The sequence below is a fragment of the Mercenaria mercenaria genome, unplaced genomic scaffold (genome assembly GCF_021730395.1).
Source record: "Mercenaria mercenaria strain notata unplaced genomic scaffold, MADL_Memer_1 contig_2819, whole genome shotgun sequence".
Classification (NCBI taxonomy): Eukaryota; Metazoa; Mollusca; class Bivalvia; order Venerida; family Veneridae; genus Mercenaria; species Mercenaria mercenaria.
This window is the reverse complement of record NW_026460901.1, coordinates 37,002-56,318: the sequence shown is the minus strand read 5'-3', so window position 1 is coordinate 56,318 and position 19,317 is coordinate 37,002. Positions and strand designations below refer to the sequence as shown.

Here is a 19,317-nt window from a genome sequence, read left to right as displayed (position 1 = left end):
GCCTCTAGAGAGGTCAAAAGGTTTTTCTATTTTTAGACCTACTGACCTAGTTTTTGACCGCATGTGACCCAGTTTCGAACCTGACCTAGATATCATCAAGATGAACATTCAGACCAACACTCATACAGATCCTATGAAAAATATGGCCTTTAGAGAGGTCACAAGGTTTTTCTATTATTTGACCTACTGACCTAGTTTTTGACTGCACGTGACCCAGTTTCTAACTTGACCTAGATATCATCAAGATGAACATTCAGACCAATTTTCATGCAGATCCCATGAAAAATATGGCCTCTACAGAGGTCACAAGGTTTTTCTATTCTTTGACCTACTGACCTAGTTTTTGATCTCACGTGACCCAGTTTCAAACTTGACCTAGATATCATCAAGATGAACATTCAGACCAATTTTCATAAAGATCCCATGAAAAATATGGCCTCTAGAGAGGTCACAAGGTTTTTCTATTTTTAGACCTACTGACCTAGTTTTGGACCGCACATGACCCAGTTTCGAATTTTAACTAGATATCATCAAAATGAACATTCTGACCAAATTTCCTGAATCTCTCATGAAAAGTATGGCCTCTAGAGAGGTCACAAGGTTTTTTTAATATTTGACCTACTGACCTACTTTTTGAGGACACGTGACCCACTTTCAAACTTGACCTAGACATCATCAAGGTGAACATTCTGACCAACTTTTATGAAGATCCATTCATAAGTATGGCCTCTAGAGAGGTCACAAGGTTTTTCTATTTTTAGACCTAGTGACGTAGTTTTTGACCGCACGTGACCCAGTTTCGAACCTGACCTAGATATCATCAAGATGAACATTCAAACCAATACTCATACAGATCCCATGAAAAATATGTCCTTTAGAGAGGTCACAAGGTTTTTCTATTATTTGACCTACTGACCTAGTTTTTGATTGCACGTGACCCAGTTTCGAACTTGACCTAGATATCATCAAGGTGAACATTCTGACCAATTTTCATGAAGATCTTGTGAAATATATGGCCTCTAGAGAGGTCACAAGGTTTCTCTATTTTTAGACCTACTGACCTAGTTTTTGACCGCACGTGATCCAGTTTCAAACCTGACCTAGATATCATCAAGGTGAACATTCTGACCAATTTTCATAAAGATCCCATGAAAAATGTGACCTCTAGAGTGGTCGCAAGCAAAAGTTTAAGCACGCACGGACGCACGCACGCATGGACGCACGACGGCTGACGCTGCGCGATCACAAAAGCTCACCTTGTCACTTTGTGACAGGCGAGCTAAAACAATTATTGTAAGTGAACAAAAAAGAGATCTGCCAAATAAAAACAAGAGCACTGCAATGAAGAGCAATATACACAAAGCAAAGTCATATATGACCTTTGACCCTTAAGTGTGACCTTGACCTTGAAGCGAGTCATCCGGAACATGCACTCTGCACATCGTCTCAGTGTGGTTAACATTTCTGCCAAGTTTCTTTGAAATCCTTCCAGCAGTTCAAGAGTTACAGAGCAGAATTGAAATCCTTCCAGCTGTTCAAGAGTTACAGAGCGGACAAGAAACAAACTGATATGACTTTTGACCCTAAGTGTGACCTTGACCTTGAAGCGAGTCATCCGAAACATGCGCTCTGCAAGTCGTCTTGGTGTGGTGGACATTTGTGTCAAGTTTCTTTGAAATCCTTCAAGAGGCTCATGAGTTACAGAGCGGACACGAAACAAACTGATATAACCTTTGACTCCTAAGTGTGACCTTGACCTTGAAGTTAGCCATCCAGAACATTCACTCTGCACGTCGTCTCGGTGTGGTGAATATTTGTATCAAGTTTCCTTGAAGGGGTTCAAGAGTTACAGAGTGGACACGAAATTGCTAACGGACAGACGGACGCACGGACACCAGCATCATAACATAATACGTCCCTTCGGGCGTATAATAAAAATGCTTGAAAAGTCCATAAAAATGTTTGAAAAATCCTTAAATTCAGTGAAATTTTGTATTATTTCTTTTTTATTAAATGCTTGAAGAAACAATGAAAAGGAAAACTAGTTGTAAATCTAATTACCCTAAATATATCAAAGGAAAATATATTATCTGTACTATAGTGAAACTAACACTGGTGCTGACAGGCATTTATATTGGTGAGTCAAGTGTAAATTGTGGAAAAACTGATTCAACATTGGAAATATGGGTGAGACTGCAGTACAATCACACAGAAAAAAGCAGAAAAAAAGAAAGATGAAAGACATGTTGGAAAGGAAGTCAATGTAATCTGATTCAGACCCCAGATCAGGTGAGCTATATATTTTGGCACAATCTAAATAAAGGATTAACCTTGATTTTCCATTGTTTCTTCTTCGTTTTCTCTCTCTAATTTTGCCTGCAATTTTTGCATTTGTTCATCCTGATCTGCAATGACTTCACTCTGCCTGGCTGCACCTGATACAAGCAGAATTTTGTGAATAAACGAATAAATGCACCATCATAAAAAAAATCTATTTATATTTAACTTTAAAACTAGAGCTATCACTAAAGGTGAAGAATGTACCCCCCGCATGCACTGACACAGTACATTGCAATTTGACGCACACAAGATTGCATAATTATGTAGACTGTATGTATATAGACTGTATGTATACAGTATAGTAACAAAAAACAAAGTCCCATAACTATGCAGAATATTTATCTAAAAGAATGTAACATGCACCATGCACAACTAGGGTTGGTACTGATCACTTGTGTGAAGTTTCATTAAATTGTGTGTAAGAGTTTGGTAGATTAGGCACGCACAAGATTGCATATGCAGACTGTATGTACATAGTATGTTAACAAGAAACAAAGTCCCATAACTCTGCAATTTTTGTCGCTGAAAGAACCTAACATGCCCCATGCATGTGTGAAGTTTCATTAAATTGTGTCAAGGGGATGAGGAGAGATGGTGCGCACAAGATTGTGTCTATGTATATAGTATAGTAACAAAAAAACAAAGTCCCATAACTCTGCAAATTTTTTTTCTGAAAGAACCTAACATGCCCCATGCACAACTACTGTTGTTACTGATCACTTGTGTGAAGTTTCATTAAATTGTGTCAAGGGGATGATGAGAGATGGTGCGCACAAGATTGTGTCTATGTATATAGTATAGTAACAAAAAAACAAAGTCCCATAACTCTGCAAAAAAAATTTCTAAAAGAACCTAACATGCCCCATGCACAACTACTGTGGGTACTGATCACTTGTGTGAAGATTCATTAAATTCTGTCAAGGGGATAAGGAGAGATGGTATGCACAAGATTGCGTCTACGGACAGACGGACAGACAGACAACCTGAAACCAGTATACACCCCCTTACAACTTTGTTGTCGGGGGGTACAATAATAGTTCTTTTCTTCAGTCTTCTACACAGTGATCTCCCTTACCTATAGGTAGATATTTCTGAAATTGAAGGGAACCAACTCCTGCATGCATGCAGATTGACTTTTCTTAAAAGACTGCTCCAGTCAAAAAAAGAAAAGTCATATTAAGAAACTTATTATTTCGTACTGGTAACAGGAAGAGTTTGGTATACTGGAATAAAAGCTATAATATCCTCCACCCTTTTAACCCATACATCTATTTCAGTTGGATTTTTTACCTGAAAAATGCAACAGGAAAATGTAGGTAATAATAACTTAACAAGCATGGTTTTCCCATGGAAATTTTGACGGAGGGTCAGCATGACCTATTCAACTTAAGACTTTGGGGCTCATTTTCAATTGTGGGGGGTCATGTTTTAAAATAATCATTATATGTTCAGAAAGGGGGAAAAAGAAACAGATATAAATATTAAATGGGCCTTTGTGTGGTTGCTCTGACACTCCATGTTTATATCATAACATGGCAGGACTTCATTTTATTGTTAATGTTTTCAATAAACAGCAAGTCATATTTCTTAAAGCATGACTACAAGCAGAATCCTTGTCATTACTAGAGACAGTAGCACCTTCTAAATGTTCCTGCAGATGACAGAAAACATGTAATTAAAATATTTTGTTGAACAGTTTACCAGTGATACTGACCTGTATCAGAATGTTAAACTTTTGACACAGTCAAATTTGTAAGGAAATGTAGATCGATTTACAAAAATATCTACACCAAAGTGTAAAAACCCTAAACACACTTGCATTTCTATAGAATTTCAGCTAGATACATATATGTAAAATGCAACTCTTTGTCAAATACAATACAATAGTTCTTATAATATCATTTCCCAGATTAAGAAAGTTTATCAAATTTATAATAAACAAGAGTGCCAGAATGTCACAATATACGCCCGTCACAGCAAATTTCTTTACACTAGCACCTGTATTTGCAAATGGAAAATTAATTTTGTGGTTGTTTACAATGTTTTTTTTAGTAATTATTGTTATTCTTTTGTATTTCTTAATCCACAAAAAAAACTCCTTACCAGGTAGAGATCTGCAGGTAGAGATACCTTAAAAAACACCTAAAATTTGAAAGTAACATCTATGTTGTACCACAGAAAAGTGGTCTTGGTTTTTCCCTACGGTCAGTTATAAAAAAATTACAATATAAGTTATTTATAGTAACAACTAAGGGAAGTTAATCTTTAAAAAAAAAAATAAATAAAAAAAAAAATTTTAAGTCCACACAAAAATCTTACCAGGTAGAGATAGGTAAAAATACACCTCAGAATTGGATGTAACATGCATGTTGTACTACAGAAAAGTGATCTCGATTTTTCCTTACAACTAGTAATGAAAGTTACATATAAGCTATTTACAGTAACAGCAAAGGGAAGTAATTCTAAAGAAGGGACCTGCCCATGACACTCCGTCTCATGATGGTGTACAATTGTGCCAAGTTATAGCAAAATCCCTCTATGCATGAAGAAGAAATGCTCTGGACAAAGTCATTCTTGTATCTGACCTTTGGCCTCTAAGTGTGACCTTGACCTTAGATTTAGGGTTCTGGTTCTTGCACATGACACTCCGTCTTGTGGTGGTGAACATTTGTGCCAAGTTACATCAAAATCCCTCCATGCATGAAGAAGAAATGCTCCGGACAAAGTTTTCATTCTTGTATCCTTTGACCTCTAAGTGTGACCTTGACCTTAGAGCTAGGGACCTGGTTCTTGCGCATGACACTCCGTCTCGTGGTGGTGAACATTTGTGCCAAGTTATATCAAAATCCCTCCATGCATGAAGAAGAAATGCTCCGGACAAAGTCATTCTTGAATTTGACCTTGACCTCTAAGTGTGACCTTGACCTTAGACCTAGGGACTGGTTCTTGCGCATGACACTCCGTCTCATGATCGTGAACAATTGTGCTAAGTTTCATCAAAATCCCTCCATGCATGAAGAAGATATGCTCCAGACAAAGTCTGTGGACGCCACCCGCCCGCCAGGGGCGTTCCCATAATACGTCCCGTTTTTCAAATACCGTATAACCCCGTTTAAACGCCCCCGGGGGCGATGCATTTTACGAAAAATTTGATCCAAACAATGTCAGTAACTCGTATAAACGCCCCCCTATTCATCCCAATTCATGCACTGACATATTAACCCGATACGTCATCGTACTGGGAATCTGTGTAATGTCCCGCGCTGAGTGACGTGATCCGAGTTAAATTCGATCAATACTGTAGCGTTTATGAACCCAGATGTTTATGTGGATTTACCTGCACGTAGCATATTCAGTACTTACACACAGTAGATTTATTTGTGCCATGCCTGTTGACGTGTTTAAAAGTTTGTGTTAATAAAATGTGGGGGTTTTTTTTGAAATTCATTTGTATTGTTATGGAATTGTTATTATCTGGATATTATTGTGTTGGATCTAGGACCAATTTTTGAAGGTAAGATTTTTTTATTTTCCCCAAAAAACGTGGGGGGGGGGGGGGCGTTAATTAGAGGGGGGGCGTTAATACGGGGTTATACGGTAGGCGTATAAAAATGCTAAAATAACTCAATTTTGATTGGACAACCATTATAGGAAAACCAAATTTTATATTAATACCTCTGGTGAAAATCTAACATGAATTAACCACTCAGTTTAGTTTTGAACAAATACATTACTTAAACAAACTATGATTCACCACCTTTAAAGGTACACTAGATTCAAATTTCATATTTGAAAATACAAACAATTACTATATATTACATTTTATATGAACATAACATTATCATGTTTATGCACAAATAGGCTTGGAACTGATCAGTCCTGTGAAATTTCGTCAAAACCTGTCCACCAGTTTGACCTGTTAAAGCTGGACAAGATTTTTCTATTTTTAGCTCTGGTGGCCTTTTGTGATGTGAAGTGGAATGTACTTGCGATTTGCACAACTAGGGTTGGTACTGATCACTCCTGTGAAGTTTCGTTAAAATCTGTCCATCAGTTTGACCTGTGAAAGCCAGACAAGCTTTGTCTATTTTTAGCTCTGGCGGTCATTTTGTGAAGCGAAGCGGAACATGCAGGTATGCACAACTAGGCTTTGAAGTTTTGTTGAAATCCAGCCAGCAGTTTGACCTTTGAAAGCCATACAAGCTTAATGCAGACGGACAGACAGATGGCAAAGTCAAAAACAATATGTATGGAGGAGACATAATAATCTACTGTTTATTTATAAATGTAATTCTTAATAAACTATTAATTTATATACTTAGTAAAATCAAAAACATCTGCTTAAAATGTTTAGGAGTATTTTCAACATGTGAAGTAAAGATTCAAATGTTACATGTTTAAGTGAAAGCCAGGCATTGGCAGGGTTCAAATTTAGACATGCGTACAAGCTAAATGCTAGTGGAATTTGAGAATAGCTAGTTGGCTTGGAATGTACTAGCTAATTTCAGCTAGTCAATAATGTATCAAGCAAATGTCTTCAAAGCTTGAAAAAAGTTTGTTCTGCAGGTATACATTTTTCGGCAAAAAAGGAATGTTATCATTTATGTTTATACCAGCAACATCACTAAAACCAGTACATGATGTAAATGTGCGACAAAGGTCTGCAAAAAAGGTCCTTAAAAGGAAAACGTACTATTGGTGGTCAGCAGTTTGGTTGAATTATGTAGACTTAATTACTGACAGAAACTGATTTACAAAAAAGGTAGACTTCAAAAAAAGACTGTGTGGTCACAAACATTATTTAGTGAAACTGGTATAAAATCTGATAAAATTATAATATTAAATATATGATGGAATTATAAAATTGTTAAATTTTGCTGTTTCATAAACAACATTAATATTGTGATCTACAACATAAACCTCTGTTTCAAACTCGATCTACAATTCAAGGTAAAGCATGCTTGTGTTTACATCTTAGTTATAAATAGATAACCTCCACTGATTCAGCTGATAAGCACTGCCTACTTTATAGCTCATTTACATCCGATAGTCTGATCGGATGTTGGGGCTTTAACAAAACTCTGATATAATGCATGATTGCAGTTTGCATCAAGTTAACATGGAAGGATTTGACTTTAACCTGTAAGTGGATAAAAATGGCACTAGCTATTTTAAGCTAATAGAATTTTTTTTGTGACTGGCTACTTAAAGAGATTAATCAGTAGGTTTTGGCCAGTAAAATATTAATAAAGTAATTAAATATTATTGTTTAACATTAGCCAGTATCTTTTCATTTTAGCTAGTGAACAAAAAGGGCACTAGCTACTCTTAGCCATTCTCGCATACCAGAGGTCTACCGTGGTTCCCCGGATGAACCTCTGGCACATTTCGCCGATATTTTTGGTTTGGTTACATTACAGGTAAAACATTTCAGCCAATCAGCGTCGTTTCGCGACAAAATGTAGCGAACCAATCAAAATCGTCCGTGAAAAGCGTGACCGCGTCCTTTCATATCGATGCCGACTTACGAGGAATATTATTATTTCTTCAGGTAAATTTCTTAACATCGAATAACAGAAATAAATCTTTATTAATCGCAATCATGGAATATCGCCTTTATCTATCGTTAGCAACTACCTTGCTTACATATTGTTTGAAATTTCAATTCGGCGTGCCAAATAGTGGCGAATATTGATTGGCTGAAACTTCTCCCGGTAATAATTACGAGTGCGCATGCTAATTCTAAGTTAAAAAGGGACATAATTCTGTCAAAATTCAAACCAGAGTTATGGGAATTGTGTCTCCTGGTGTAGACTTTGATAGTAAATAACTATTTTGAGCTTCAAGTCAAAAGCTTTAACAGTAACAGAGATATTTGACTTTTAACAAAAATTTCTAAGTTAAAAAGGAGCATAATTCTGTCAAAATTCAAATCAGTGTTATGGATATTGTTTCTCCTGGTGTAGACTTCGATGGTAAATAAGTATTTTAAGTTTCAAGTCAAAAGCTTTGATAGTAACAGAGATATTTGACTTTATCAAAAACTTTAACCAAAAATTCTAAGTTAAAAAGGGGCATAATTCTGTCAAAATTCAAACCAGAGTTATGGGAATTGTGTCTCTTGGCGCAGACTTTGATTGTATATAACTATTTTGAGTTTCAAGTCAAAAGCTTTGATAGTAAAAGAGATATTTGACTTTATCAAAAACTTTAACCAAAAATTATAAGTTAAAAAGGGGCATAATTCTGTCAAAATTCAAATCAGAGTTATGGGGATTGTTTCTCCTGGTGTAGACTTTGATAGTAAATAAGTAGTTAAAGTTTCAAGTCAATAGCTTTGATAGTAAGGCCATCCTTAAAAAATTGTTTGTTTGCAGTAACGCGACCCAGAATTTTTAGTGTGAGTAGGTAGGTAGGGTTTTTTTTTTTTTTCGTTTTTTTTTTTGTATGCTAATTCAAAGAGCTATAAAAATAAATAGATTGGCAACTTGAAAGGCATATAGAGCAAATCTCGCCAACCTCCCGTGACAAAAAAACGAGATCTCGTTTACCGGAAGTGGCGCTTTCTCCACGCGCCATTTTGTATGCGAAAGCAATTATTCATCGGTAAAATAACTATCACCGTATGACAACGCTTCTTTCGATGGCAAAAAAAAAAACGTGTACTTCGTGTCTTAAGACCATTTCAAATTAAACTAATTTTGTTTTAGAAGCTAACATGTATTTTAAATGTAGTTTTAAAGGTACAAATTGTAACTCCATGCTCGCCGATGTTTGTTTTTAGTGAGATAACGCCGAATCACGCTCTGACACGAGCTCACGCGAGATTACAGCCAGTTGCCATTCTGTGTATTTTATACTTCTTTGGCTAATTGTACAACACCTGCATTTTCTTTTGACGCTCTGGTTTATACACCTTTTGGGGACTAACACTTCTCTGTAGAATGCTAACTTGATTGTAACATATCTGCAAGGGTGGTAGTTTTCACATAGTATGAATACTAATATTAATATAACCTTTTTAATAACAGTAAAAACAACAGATAGCCTGACACCAGTCAGAAACAGAGCTTATTATCTCCATATGAAACTTAAAGTTTAAAATTATCAATATATTAAACAAAAATAATTGGCCAGACCTTTTGAATGTCCTTGCACTGGCTGGGGTAATAAAACAAGAGGACCATGATGGTCCTGAATCGCTCACCTATCCCCACATGACCCAGTGTTGAACTGAGTTCGACGTCGTTATTTCTATTATTTGACAAAGTGACCTAGCTTTTGAGCACATGTGACCTAGATATCATCAAGATAAAAAATTCTGACCAATTTTCATGAAGATCCATTGAAAAATATGACCTCTAGAGAGGTCACAAGGTTTTTCTATTATTTGACCTAATGACCTAGTTTTTGAAGGCACGTGACCCACTTCTGAATCTGACCTAGATATCATCAAGGTGAACATTCTCACCAATTTTCATGAAGATCTCATGAAAAATATGGCCTCTAGAGAGGTCACAAGGTTTTTCTATTTTTCGACCTACTGACCTAGTTTTTGACCGCAAGTAACCCAGTTTCAAATTTAACCTAGATATCATCAAGGTGAACATTCTCACCAATTTTCATGAAGATCCATTGAGAAATATGGCCTCTAGAGAGGTCACAAGGTTTTTCTATTTTTAGACCTACTGACCTAGTTTCTGACCGCACGTGACCCAGTTTCAAACCTGGCCTAGATATCATCAAGGTGAACATTCTGACCAATTTTCATGAAGATCCATTGAAAATATATGGCCTCTAAAGAGATCACAAGGTTTTTCTATTTTTAGACCTACTGACCTAGTTTTTGACCCCACATGACCCAGTTTCGAACTTGACCTAGATATCATCAAGGTGAACATTCTGACCAATTTTCATGAAGATCCATTGAGAAATATGGCCTCTAGAGAGGTCACAAGGTTTTTCTATTTTTAGACCTACTGACCTAGTTTTTGACCGCACGTGACCCAGTTTCGAACTTGACCTAGATATCATCAAGGTGAACATTCTGACTAATTTTCATGAAGATCCATTGAGAAATATGGCTTCTAGAGAGGTCACAAGGTTTTTCTATTTTTAGACCTACTGACCTAGTTTTTGACCCCACGTGACCCAGTTTCGAACTTGACCTAGATATCATCAAGGTGAACATTCTCACCAATTTTCATGAAGATCTCATGAAAAATATGGCCTCTAGAGAGGTCACAAGGTTTTTCTATTTTTAGACCTACTGGCCTAGTTTTTGACCACACGTGACCCAGTTTCGAACTTGACCTAGATATCATCAAGATGAACATTCTGACCAACTTTCATAAAGATCCCATGAAAAATGTGACCTCTAGAGTGGTCACAAGCAAAAGTTTACGCACGAACGCACGCACGGACGGACGGACGACGGACGACGGACGCCACACGATCACAAAAGCTCACCTTGTCACTTTGTGACAGGTGAGCTAAAAAAACATTACATTCCTTAGGATTCCTACTCCAATGGACAGCATTGAAGTACATAGCAAAATCTTTGATATTTTACCCTGTAGACCTGAGTCTGATTACTAGCACAGCACTCCTTCAAATGTATCATGTAATTTTTAGACAATACTTAATTGTTTTACATTGTTTACTCAGGGCTAAAGCTATGCTAATATTTTAGGGAGAAGTCATTTCTTCCTCAGCTAAGATTATGGAGAAGTGGAGAGATTTTAGGGAGAGGTGGAGTGATTTTAGGGAAACGTGGAAAGATTTTTAATAGCGCCATAACATGCAAGTTGAAAATGGAACTAAATTTACTTTTATTATTATTATTATTATTATTTCCTGTCTTTGTTTAAGTCTATTGATTAAAAGTAAATAACAAATTCACTGAAAATATCAGTGATTCTGTTTTCTTATCCTTCAATGCAAAGAGCTATAAAATATACTTCTTTGTTCAATGTAAACCTAATTTCTTATCTTTGTGAATCTAATGTGATTAAACTGCAAATTAAAGTGGTTTTTTTCACTCTTGCAATGATTGCCTTAACCAAGAAAAGCCTAATCTGAATATGAATACAATTAAAAAAAGCTAGGTTAATTCCATATCAGCAAAAAATAAATCAAGCTCCCAGTGCTAATGCACTCAAAGTCAAAACACAAAAACCCATAAAAGCATTTCACAGTCACTACATGTCAGTAGCAGTGACATCACTATGACATCACACAGAATACACGTCTTCTTTGATCTGCTACTGTCTTCTTTGATCTGCTACTGTCGGCACACATTAAAAGAAACAGTTGTCAACCCAGTTTCTGATGGCAGGTGTCAAAAATTTGCATGAATTTCAGTTACATTATTTAAGTCACAGAAAGTTTCAGTAATAATAACTATGTTTCTAAAGTCTGGGTTTTGAAAAATTGGAAAAAGTGGACCCATGGAAATTTAATTTCACTTAAATAGGAAAATCTAGAAATGTAAACATTATGGATTTCTTTCGCTGGTTTTAGTCATTGCATTGAAAGGATGTTTAACTTTTATAAATAAATTTTCAGGTAAGAAAATTTTGTTTGTCTAATATTTTTGACGTTTATTGTGCTCTTTCCACGTGACTTGTGCAGTGTCACTGCAGTTTTATCCTCGGGGCAGATTAAAAAGATTATGCACTGACAAAAGATCGAAACTAAAATTATTATTTGTTTGCAAAATTGTTTGAGAAATTATGACAGAATGATATCCAAGAATTTATCTATCCCAGATGTTTTACGTACAAAAAAGATCATTATTTTACAAATCTAAAACTCGGTTAAATACGTCTGCAGTATTGCACTGATAACACTATGTACCACGATTTGTCCATGTGGAATTTTCTAAACAACTCTTTGCATGAATTTTAGTATATCAGGAAATCGGCAGGGCGTTCGGTAGACCCGAGGTTCTGGGTTTTCTCTCGCACTTATGAGAAAAACTCATATTTGACCCGCACAAAAAATGTCCCGTGGGTCGGCTTGACCCGAGGAAATTTTCTTTTATGCGTCTCGAGTTCGAGAGTACTGTCCCTTGTCAATCAAAATCCCGGTGAATTCCAATATTGTTCGCCGCCATAAGTGGAAGTATGGCAGTAGGCGGAGCTTGGTATATTAATCAGCTTCTGGCAGATGTCAGTCATGCCACGCGCCGACTGACACGTGGGCTTCTCACGGTTTGTATTTGGTACAATAATGTCCGTCATTGCCAAAGGTATTTATTGATCAATGTGTAAAAGTTAATTGATAAACAATGCATAGAAGAGCAGCCTATTATCGTATTTGTGTCACTTGTTAATTAGCGATATACAGAAAGCGTAACATTCACAGATTTTGTTTCTTATCGGTCATATCGATCATTCATGTAGTTGAACCTCAACGAACACTGTCTAGGAAAACTTAGCGATACAAATAGTTACCCAAAAGAAATAATGAAACAGGAAAGAATAAAAACACGGCACCGACAAAAAAAGAATTCCGAGTTTTGGGTTAAAAAATTGTTTGAGTCGCGGCGATTTTCGTGAGTCGGTCGCGTTACTGCAAACAAACAATTTTTTAATGATGGCCTAACAGAGATATTTGACTTTATCAAAAATCTTAACCAACGGCGACGCCAACACCGACGCCGGTGCGAGTGCATTAGCTCTACATTTTCTTCGAAAAGTCGAGCTAAAAATGGTTACACACTACCTTAAACACATTTTTCGCAATTTAACCATGTTCCAACATCAACACACTAAGTACCAATACTTAGCAATCAAGTATGAAATAAAATAATTACCATAATCAGGGCGGTCTGTTGATGACTTGACTTCAGTAGACTGACCTTGACCTCTGAACTTTCCATCATTGTAAGGTGGAGGTGGTCCTGAAGGCTGCTGGGGTGGAGGTCTCCAAAGTCCACCTCCCTGTTGCACATGCTGGGGAGGCATACCAGGAAATCCTGGTCCAGGAAATCGGATCACTTGACCCCTTTGGTCATAAAAAATCATTGGCATGGGCATTTGCATTCCAGGTCTAAATTGCATGTTTTGTCCTCCTGGAGCATTATGATGGTCATTCGGATAAGGTTGGGGCATTGGGGGCATTCTATACATAGGAAAACCTGGTGGATACTGTCCTTGACCACCAGGGCCGACCTGAAAATTTTGCTGTGTACCATGTTGCGGACCCATGCCAGGAGGATGACCTTGCTGGTGTTCATGCCCTTGCATGCGAGGCTGACCTTGTGCATTTGCAAACATAGGCATTTGTTGATGCATATCACCTTGGTTCATTTTAAGATCACCAGCTCCTTGTATGTGATCTGCATCTCCCTGAGGATTCATTGGAAAGTTTTGATAAAATCCTGACATGGCACCATAGGTTTCTGGAGGCCACACATTTGGCGGTATTTGTTGTTCTGGTCTCCTGGGTGGTAGATCTGGTCCTACATGTGACTCTGGTTCCCGTGTTGAATCAGCGGAGGACTGAGGCTCTGGTATCTAATAAAGAATAAAAGTTATTTTTTCTTTACTATTACTTCTCTATTTCAAAAGAAAAGCTTACTTTCATTAACATAACCACTTTAACAAATATTTCAAAAACTACAGTAACTCTCATTACAAACCTTAAAATCTTCCCATCTTTCTGGAAGTTCACAAGCTATTGCTTTCTGATATTTCACTATGAAATGTTCGTCTTCTATTTGTATTTCTTCTTCTCTCACCTCTTTACACATATGATCTACATCTGTTTCAAATAAAATGAAAGAAAGAGATCATTGAATGTAACGATGAAATTCAGTTATATTCACAGCTAAAACATTGACTCTGCTCCATATGGTCATGAAACATATTAACTACAAGAGCTCCACTAAACGGGGCAATATACGCCCAAAATGTTACATAACAGAAGCAAAATTTAAAGAGAAAGCAAAATTTAGAGATTTTTTTCTGGTAGGTGGGGTCTGGGGGAAGCAGGGTGTGTTTGCAGTGGTGGTGGCAGGATACTAAAGGTAATAGGTAAGGGCAAGAAACAAATGATTTGGGGGCTGGAGGTGTGTAATGTAGATCATTGTAGACTGCACATCGCCTCATCTCCACCTGCCTATATTCCAAGTTTCAAGTCAATACCTTTAATTTAAAGTCATGCTCTGAACATATGATGGGCAGATTTGACCTTGACCTTCCACCCTGGTTCTTGCACTCTGCGCTTTGAAGTCAATACCGTATAGCGGGTTAATTCTGCGGGCAAAAATATCTGCGGTTTTGTCCTTAAATGAGCCTAGTTTATTTCAGCATTTTTTATTTCTGCGACCTTCGAGAAAAGCAGAAATTAATTTTTGCGGTTTGCATAAACTGGGAGTAAATTCTGTGCATGGGAAATAGCTACCGCATTTACTATCTCATAATTAACTACTCAAATGCATATCGCTCTTGTCAGTTATGTCTTGTTGGCAAGTTGGTGCAGCTGATTTATGTTTAAATCTGATTTCTTTTCATTACCATGCATGATCAAAAATCAGATTTAAAAATCAATACTGTAAGTCTAGTATCAGTAATTCATTTTTAAAGACATTTGCATAAAATGTAATACTGCTGGTAGAAAAAATTATGATTTATTTACAAATATAAACAAATGCAAAATCTAGTACATAGTCCTTTCACAGTCCATTCAGTTACAACACACATTTAAATTAGTTTGTTCAACTTTTCATAAATCTACACTTGTAAAGATTACAAGCCCTAAACGGTAACCATTTTTTCGTGGACAATAGATTGATACAATGACAAAAGCAATCAACCACAATCGATTCGGTGTGAATAACTTGACAGCAGATGAACAACTCGTGAGATAAAGATAATGGGTAATTATATTAAGCAAAATATCAAAGTTTATTTCTGTGTCAAAAAATTCTGCTGATAGTTTAAATGTGCAGAATTTATTTCTGCGTGACAGCCTCGGCCAGCAGATTTAGCAGAAATAAAAACCCGCAGAATTAACTCGCTATACAGTACCTTGAATGGTTAATATGTTATGCTCAGTACACAAAATAAAATGGACAAATTTGACCTTTGAGCTCCTTTTATGACCTTGACCTTTGACCAATCACCATGCACTCTGCACATCGTTTCATCACTACCTACCTACAAACCAAGTTTGAAGTCAACACCTTGAATGGTTAATAATAAGTTATGCTCTGGACACAAAATAAAACAGACAAATTTGATCTTTGCACTCAATTTGTGACATTGACCTTTGACCTAAAGACCCAGTTCATAAATACAGACATTTTAAGGACCCCATTGGAAATAAGCAGAAATACTTTATGGGTTTTCAACTTATCCTGTGATATATGTCACAAAATTTATTTATTTTTTATATAAAAGAGCTAGTCCATTTCTCTTTAATATCAATCTAAGATATAAGACATAGCTATTCAGTGATTTTTTTTTTCCCTTTTGGGAAAAGGTCCGGTACCGGATAAATTGGGAATAACAGCGGGGTTTTTACTCAGATTGGGAATTTTTATAGTTAATTTATAACATCATTTAGAATGCTTCCTCCTTTAATTTCATGTAAATACCATCAAACAAACTGTTTAAATGGTTAAATCATGGTGAATGTCAATGTAACTAAGTTTTCCTTCTGCAATCATCAAAATGCAAACTTAATTTGGTCATTTGGGGAATTTTTTGATAATAATTGGGAAAAAAGATTGCATTTTTCAACTGGGAACAGGTCCTTTTAGGGGTACTTTATAAAGAAGGAAAAAAATCGCTGGCTATTTCTGTGATATAATAAAATGTATGTTTTGTAATGATGTTGACTTTTATAATGTGATATCTGTAATATTTGTATTCATGACATATATATTCACGAATAAATCTATATCTATCTATCTATCTATCTTGTGTTTTTATGGGTATTTTTTTTACATATAAGACCTTGATTTTTTTTCCCCCTCTTTTATAAAACTTTGCCCCCTCTATTATAGCATGTGACGGATCCCTGTACGGCCAATGCTATTTCAATATGCCCATCTTGGGTGTGTGCTTGTGTGTGTGTGTTGGGCGGTGGTGGGGAGGGGGGGGGGGGGACATAAAGCTAGTTCAAGCACTCAGTCTTCCTGGTCCAATATTCAGATCAGTTTTTGTATCACTACTTCCTCAATTGGCTTTAAAACTGTTCAAGTAAAAAGGACAACAAAAAAGTTACATGGATATTTCTTCCTTCATATATTTGTTATTTCATGAAAGAACATCAAAATGCACAGCATTTATCATACTCTTTAATGTTACTTTTTCTTTCTACAAATTTCCACATCAACTTTCCCCCCAAAAAAACTACTTTCGTTTTTGAAACCGAAAGTAGGCCAGTTTTTTTTGTCGAATTCTAAGTAATTACAAATTTATAAATAAATACGAGTTCTCGATATCATAAAAACGTTATTATACATATAAAATAAAGTAAGCAACCCGCTGTTGAGGAACATAATAGCACAATTCTCGTCAAGTTTCTGCTACTTTCGATTCCGTCGACTTTGTCTGTGTCCAATATTCGCCCATGTTTAAAATGACTTTCAACACGAATGCGTAAGGAATTTTCTGATACTACGATTGGAACTTGGCAAACCGCAAGGCATTTTTCACTTATCTCTTCTAACGTCGCCATTTCCACAGGCTAAAATATCATTTCTTCCAAATATTTTGCCAAGCTGTCAAATCGTTCACATGACGGCAGAAAATGAAAAGATTACGATACAACAACCCGTATAATTGGACGAAATATGTAAAACATCATCTGATTGGACGATTAAATATGTTGTTTTAAATGAATTACGGTATACGGTTTCCGGTAAAAATCGGACGGCTAACCTATCCCCCTCTCCAACAAACACACGCGCACGTGTGCGCTTGCAAACACGCACACATGTACTCGTTTTTCGACTGTTAGTGTTACTGGTGGCAGCATAACTAGCGAATACCGATGTATTGCTATTAACCAGGGGTCACTATCTCGAACGTACCTTAAGTCCTATGATGTTCGTAAAGGGTACGTAAGGTATTCGTAGCGGATATTTCCCATATCTCGAAAGCCTCGTAATTTACGACACTTTGTAAATGTACTCGTAAGTTAAGGCTAAAAAAATCAACCCCTTAGCGTTCTCGTAGTGTATAAAAACTTATGTATGTCTGCCTGTCTGAAGGTGAACCCAGCCAGCATTCTATATCGGCCCGATATCAAACCGACGTCGTTGTCTATAACGGCCCAATATCGGCTTCAATTTCGGCTGCAAATAGGAATGATGTCGGCCTGACGTCGGCAGACGATATCGGGCCAACATCATAATGACATCGGTCCGACATTGGCAAACGATATTTGGCCAACATTAAAATGATATCGGCTCGATATTGGCAGATCATACCGTTGTCGCGAAATAGTGTGACACGCAGTGCTTCATCAAAGTTTTCTTCAAGTATACACTTTATAAATTCTCAGTGTAATTTACTTGACAACAGATGTGTATCGCATCATGTGTGTGATGGTTCTGGTTAATTTTATTGATATGATATTTTTTACAACTATATACTAAATGTTTTATACAGTTTCGTAAGTTTTCTGAATATTCTTAAGACTATTAAAATTGTTCAATTAGAATTTTAAACATATTTATACTTTCATTTTTTTTTGTAAATATAAATATTTCTAGGGCGGCATTCTACATAAAATAAAAATGCATCTTAATTATAACCTCCCTTTATTACATATAAAATTTTGATAATTACCATCTACAAATTTTGTTTGGAACCTAGTTTGGTTAATTCTGGCATACATCATATTTGCTTAATAAATTAGCACACATAAACACTTAGAATACTTTTTCACGTTTATCAATAATAATTTGAAAAATATAGCTATATTAGAGAATCCAATATCGGCCCGATGTCAATCCGACTTACGAAATAGTTACACTGATTGATGTCTATCTACCGATTTCAATAGTTTGCGGCAGTTCAACGGTCCGATCTCGGCGATATATGATCATTTTGTGTCGATTCGCCGTAAAACCTAATTAACTCACTCACAACGGCCCGACGTCGGCCCTACATCGGCACATTGTGCCGACATTCCGATATTATACCTATATCGGGCCGATATACTCATGCTGGCTGGGAATATGTTTATTTCTTATTGTACCACGCTGAAACTGTCGTGAAAATGTTTATCGAAGTTGTCATTCCGTCCGTTTGTGTCAACGAACATGAATATATTTTATATAGATGAATAAATTAAGTGCTTTTAGTCCGTTTTTATAGATAAAACGCACAGGGTTTTTTTATTTCACAGAGAAGGAAATACATTAACGTTTGTCCTTTTGTTCATGCGGGCTATCGTTTTAACGGTTTGTCAGATTTGCATGTCATTTGAATTGTTAGGACTGTGCTTTTGCTCAAACGGCCCCGTTGGAATCATTCCTCTAACAATAATTTTTGGTAATAAGGCACCGGCGGTATTTTAAAATGATAAGAATTTAAAATGTACAACTAAATGTTGACTTTTACCACTGTCACAGTAACTACGGTATATATTTACTGGCGGATGCTATTCGTCAAATGGTGTTGGAAAAAATGCAAACGTTACGTCAATTTTCTAAAACTCGCATTGAAAACTTTAGCGCGGTACGATACGCGTTGCCTACATATTTTGTATCCTTTGAGGTACGTATATCACAAATATGATTGAAATATCCTATCACGGAATTACTGTATCATAGACATTTTCCCGCGGACTGTAATAACTAGTGAGGCTGAATAATGTTTCGGACTGCCAGCAGTAAAATTCCCAACAACGAAAGAAATTGCATTGTACAAGACTATACATTGATTTTCATACTGAACGCTACACGCGCATCCCCGGCTATGCTAGCTTAATAGGTAAAATACACAAGACCTC

General features: G+C 36.5%; 1 protein-coding gene across 1 annotated transcript; it reads right to left on the bottom strand.

Annotated features, from left to right (window-relative positions):
• Positions 1–2,310: 2,310 nt before the first annotated feature.
• Positions 2,311–17,101, bottom strand: LOC128552460 (proline-rich protein 2-like). The gene is made up of 4 exons (XM_053533499.1): positions 16,839–17,101; positions 13,988–14,109; positions 13,160–13,862; positions 2,311–2,435 (listed from the first exon to the last, which is right to left on the bottom strand). The coding sequence occupies exons 1-4, from the start codon at positions 17,032–17,034 to the stop codon at positions 2,326–2,328; spliced, it is 1,131 nt and encodes a 376-aa protein (XP_053389474.1). The 5' UTR covers positions 17,035–17,101; the 3' UTR covers positions 2,311–2,325.
• Positions 17,102–19,317: the final 2,216 nt, after the last annotated feature.

What these genes read in the sequence shown, in the direction of transcription:
- LOC128552460 (XM_053533499.1), bottom strand. Translation starts at nt 17,034, where the DNA reads ATGGCGACGTTAGAAGAGATAAGTGAAAAATGCCTTGCGGTTTGCCAA. An exon ending in AAAGATGGGAAGATTTTAAG is followed by an intron (nt 13,863 to 13,987) that starts GTTTGTAATGAG and finishes ATTCTTTATTAG; the next exon opens with ATACCAGAGCCTCAGTCCTC. An exon ending in AACAGACCGCCCTGATTATG is followed by an intron (nt 2,436 to 13,159) that starts GTAATTATTTTA and finishes TGCTTGTATCAG; the next exon opens with GTGCAGCCAGGCAGAGTGAA.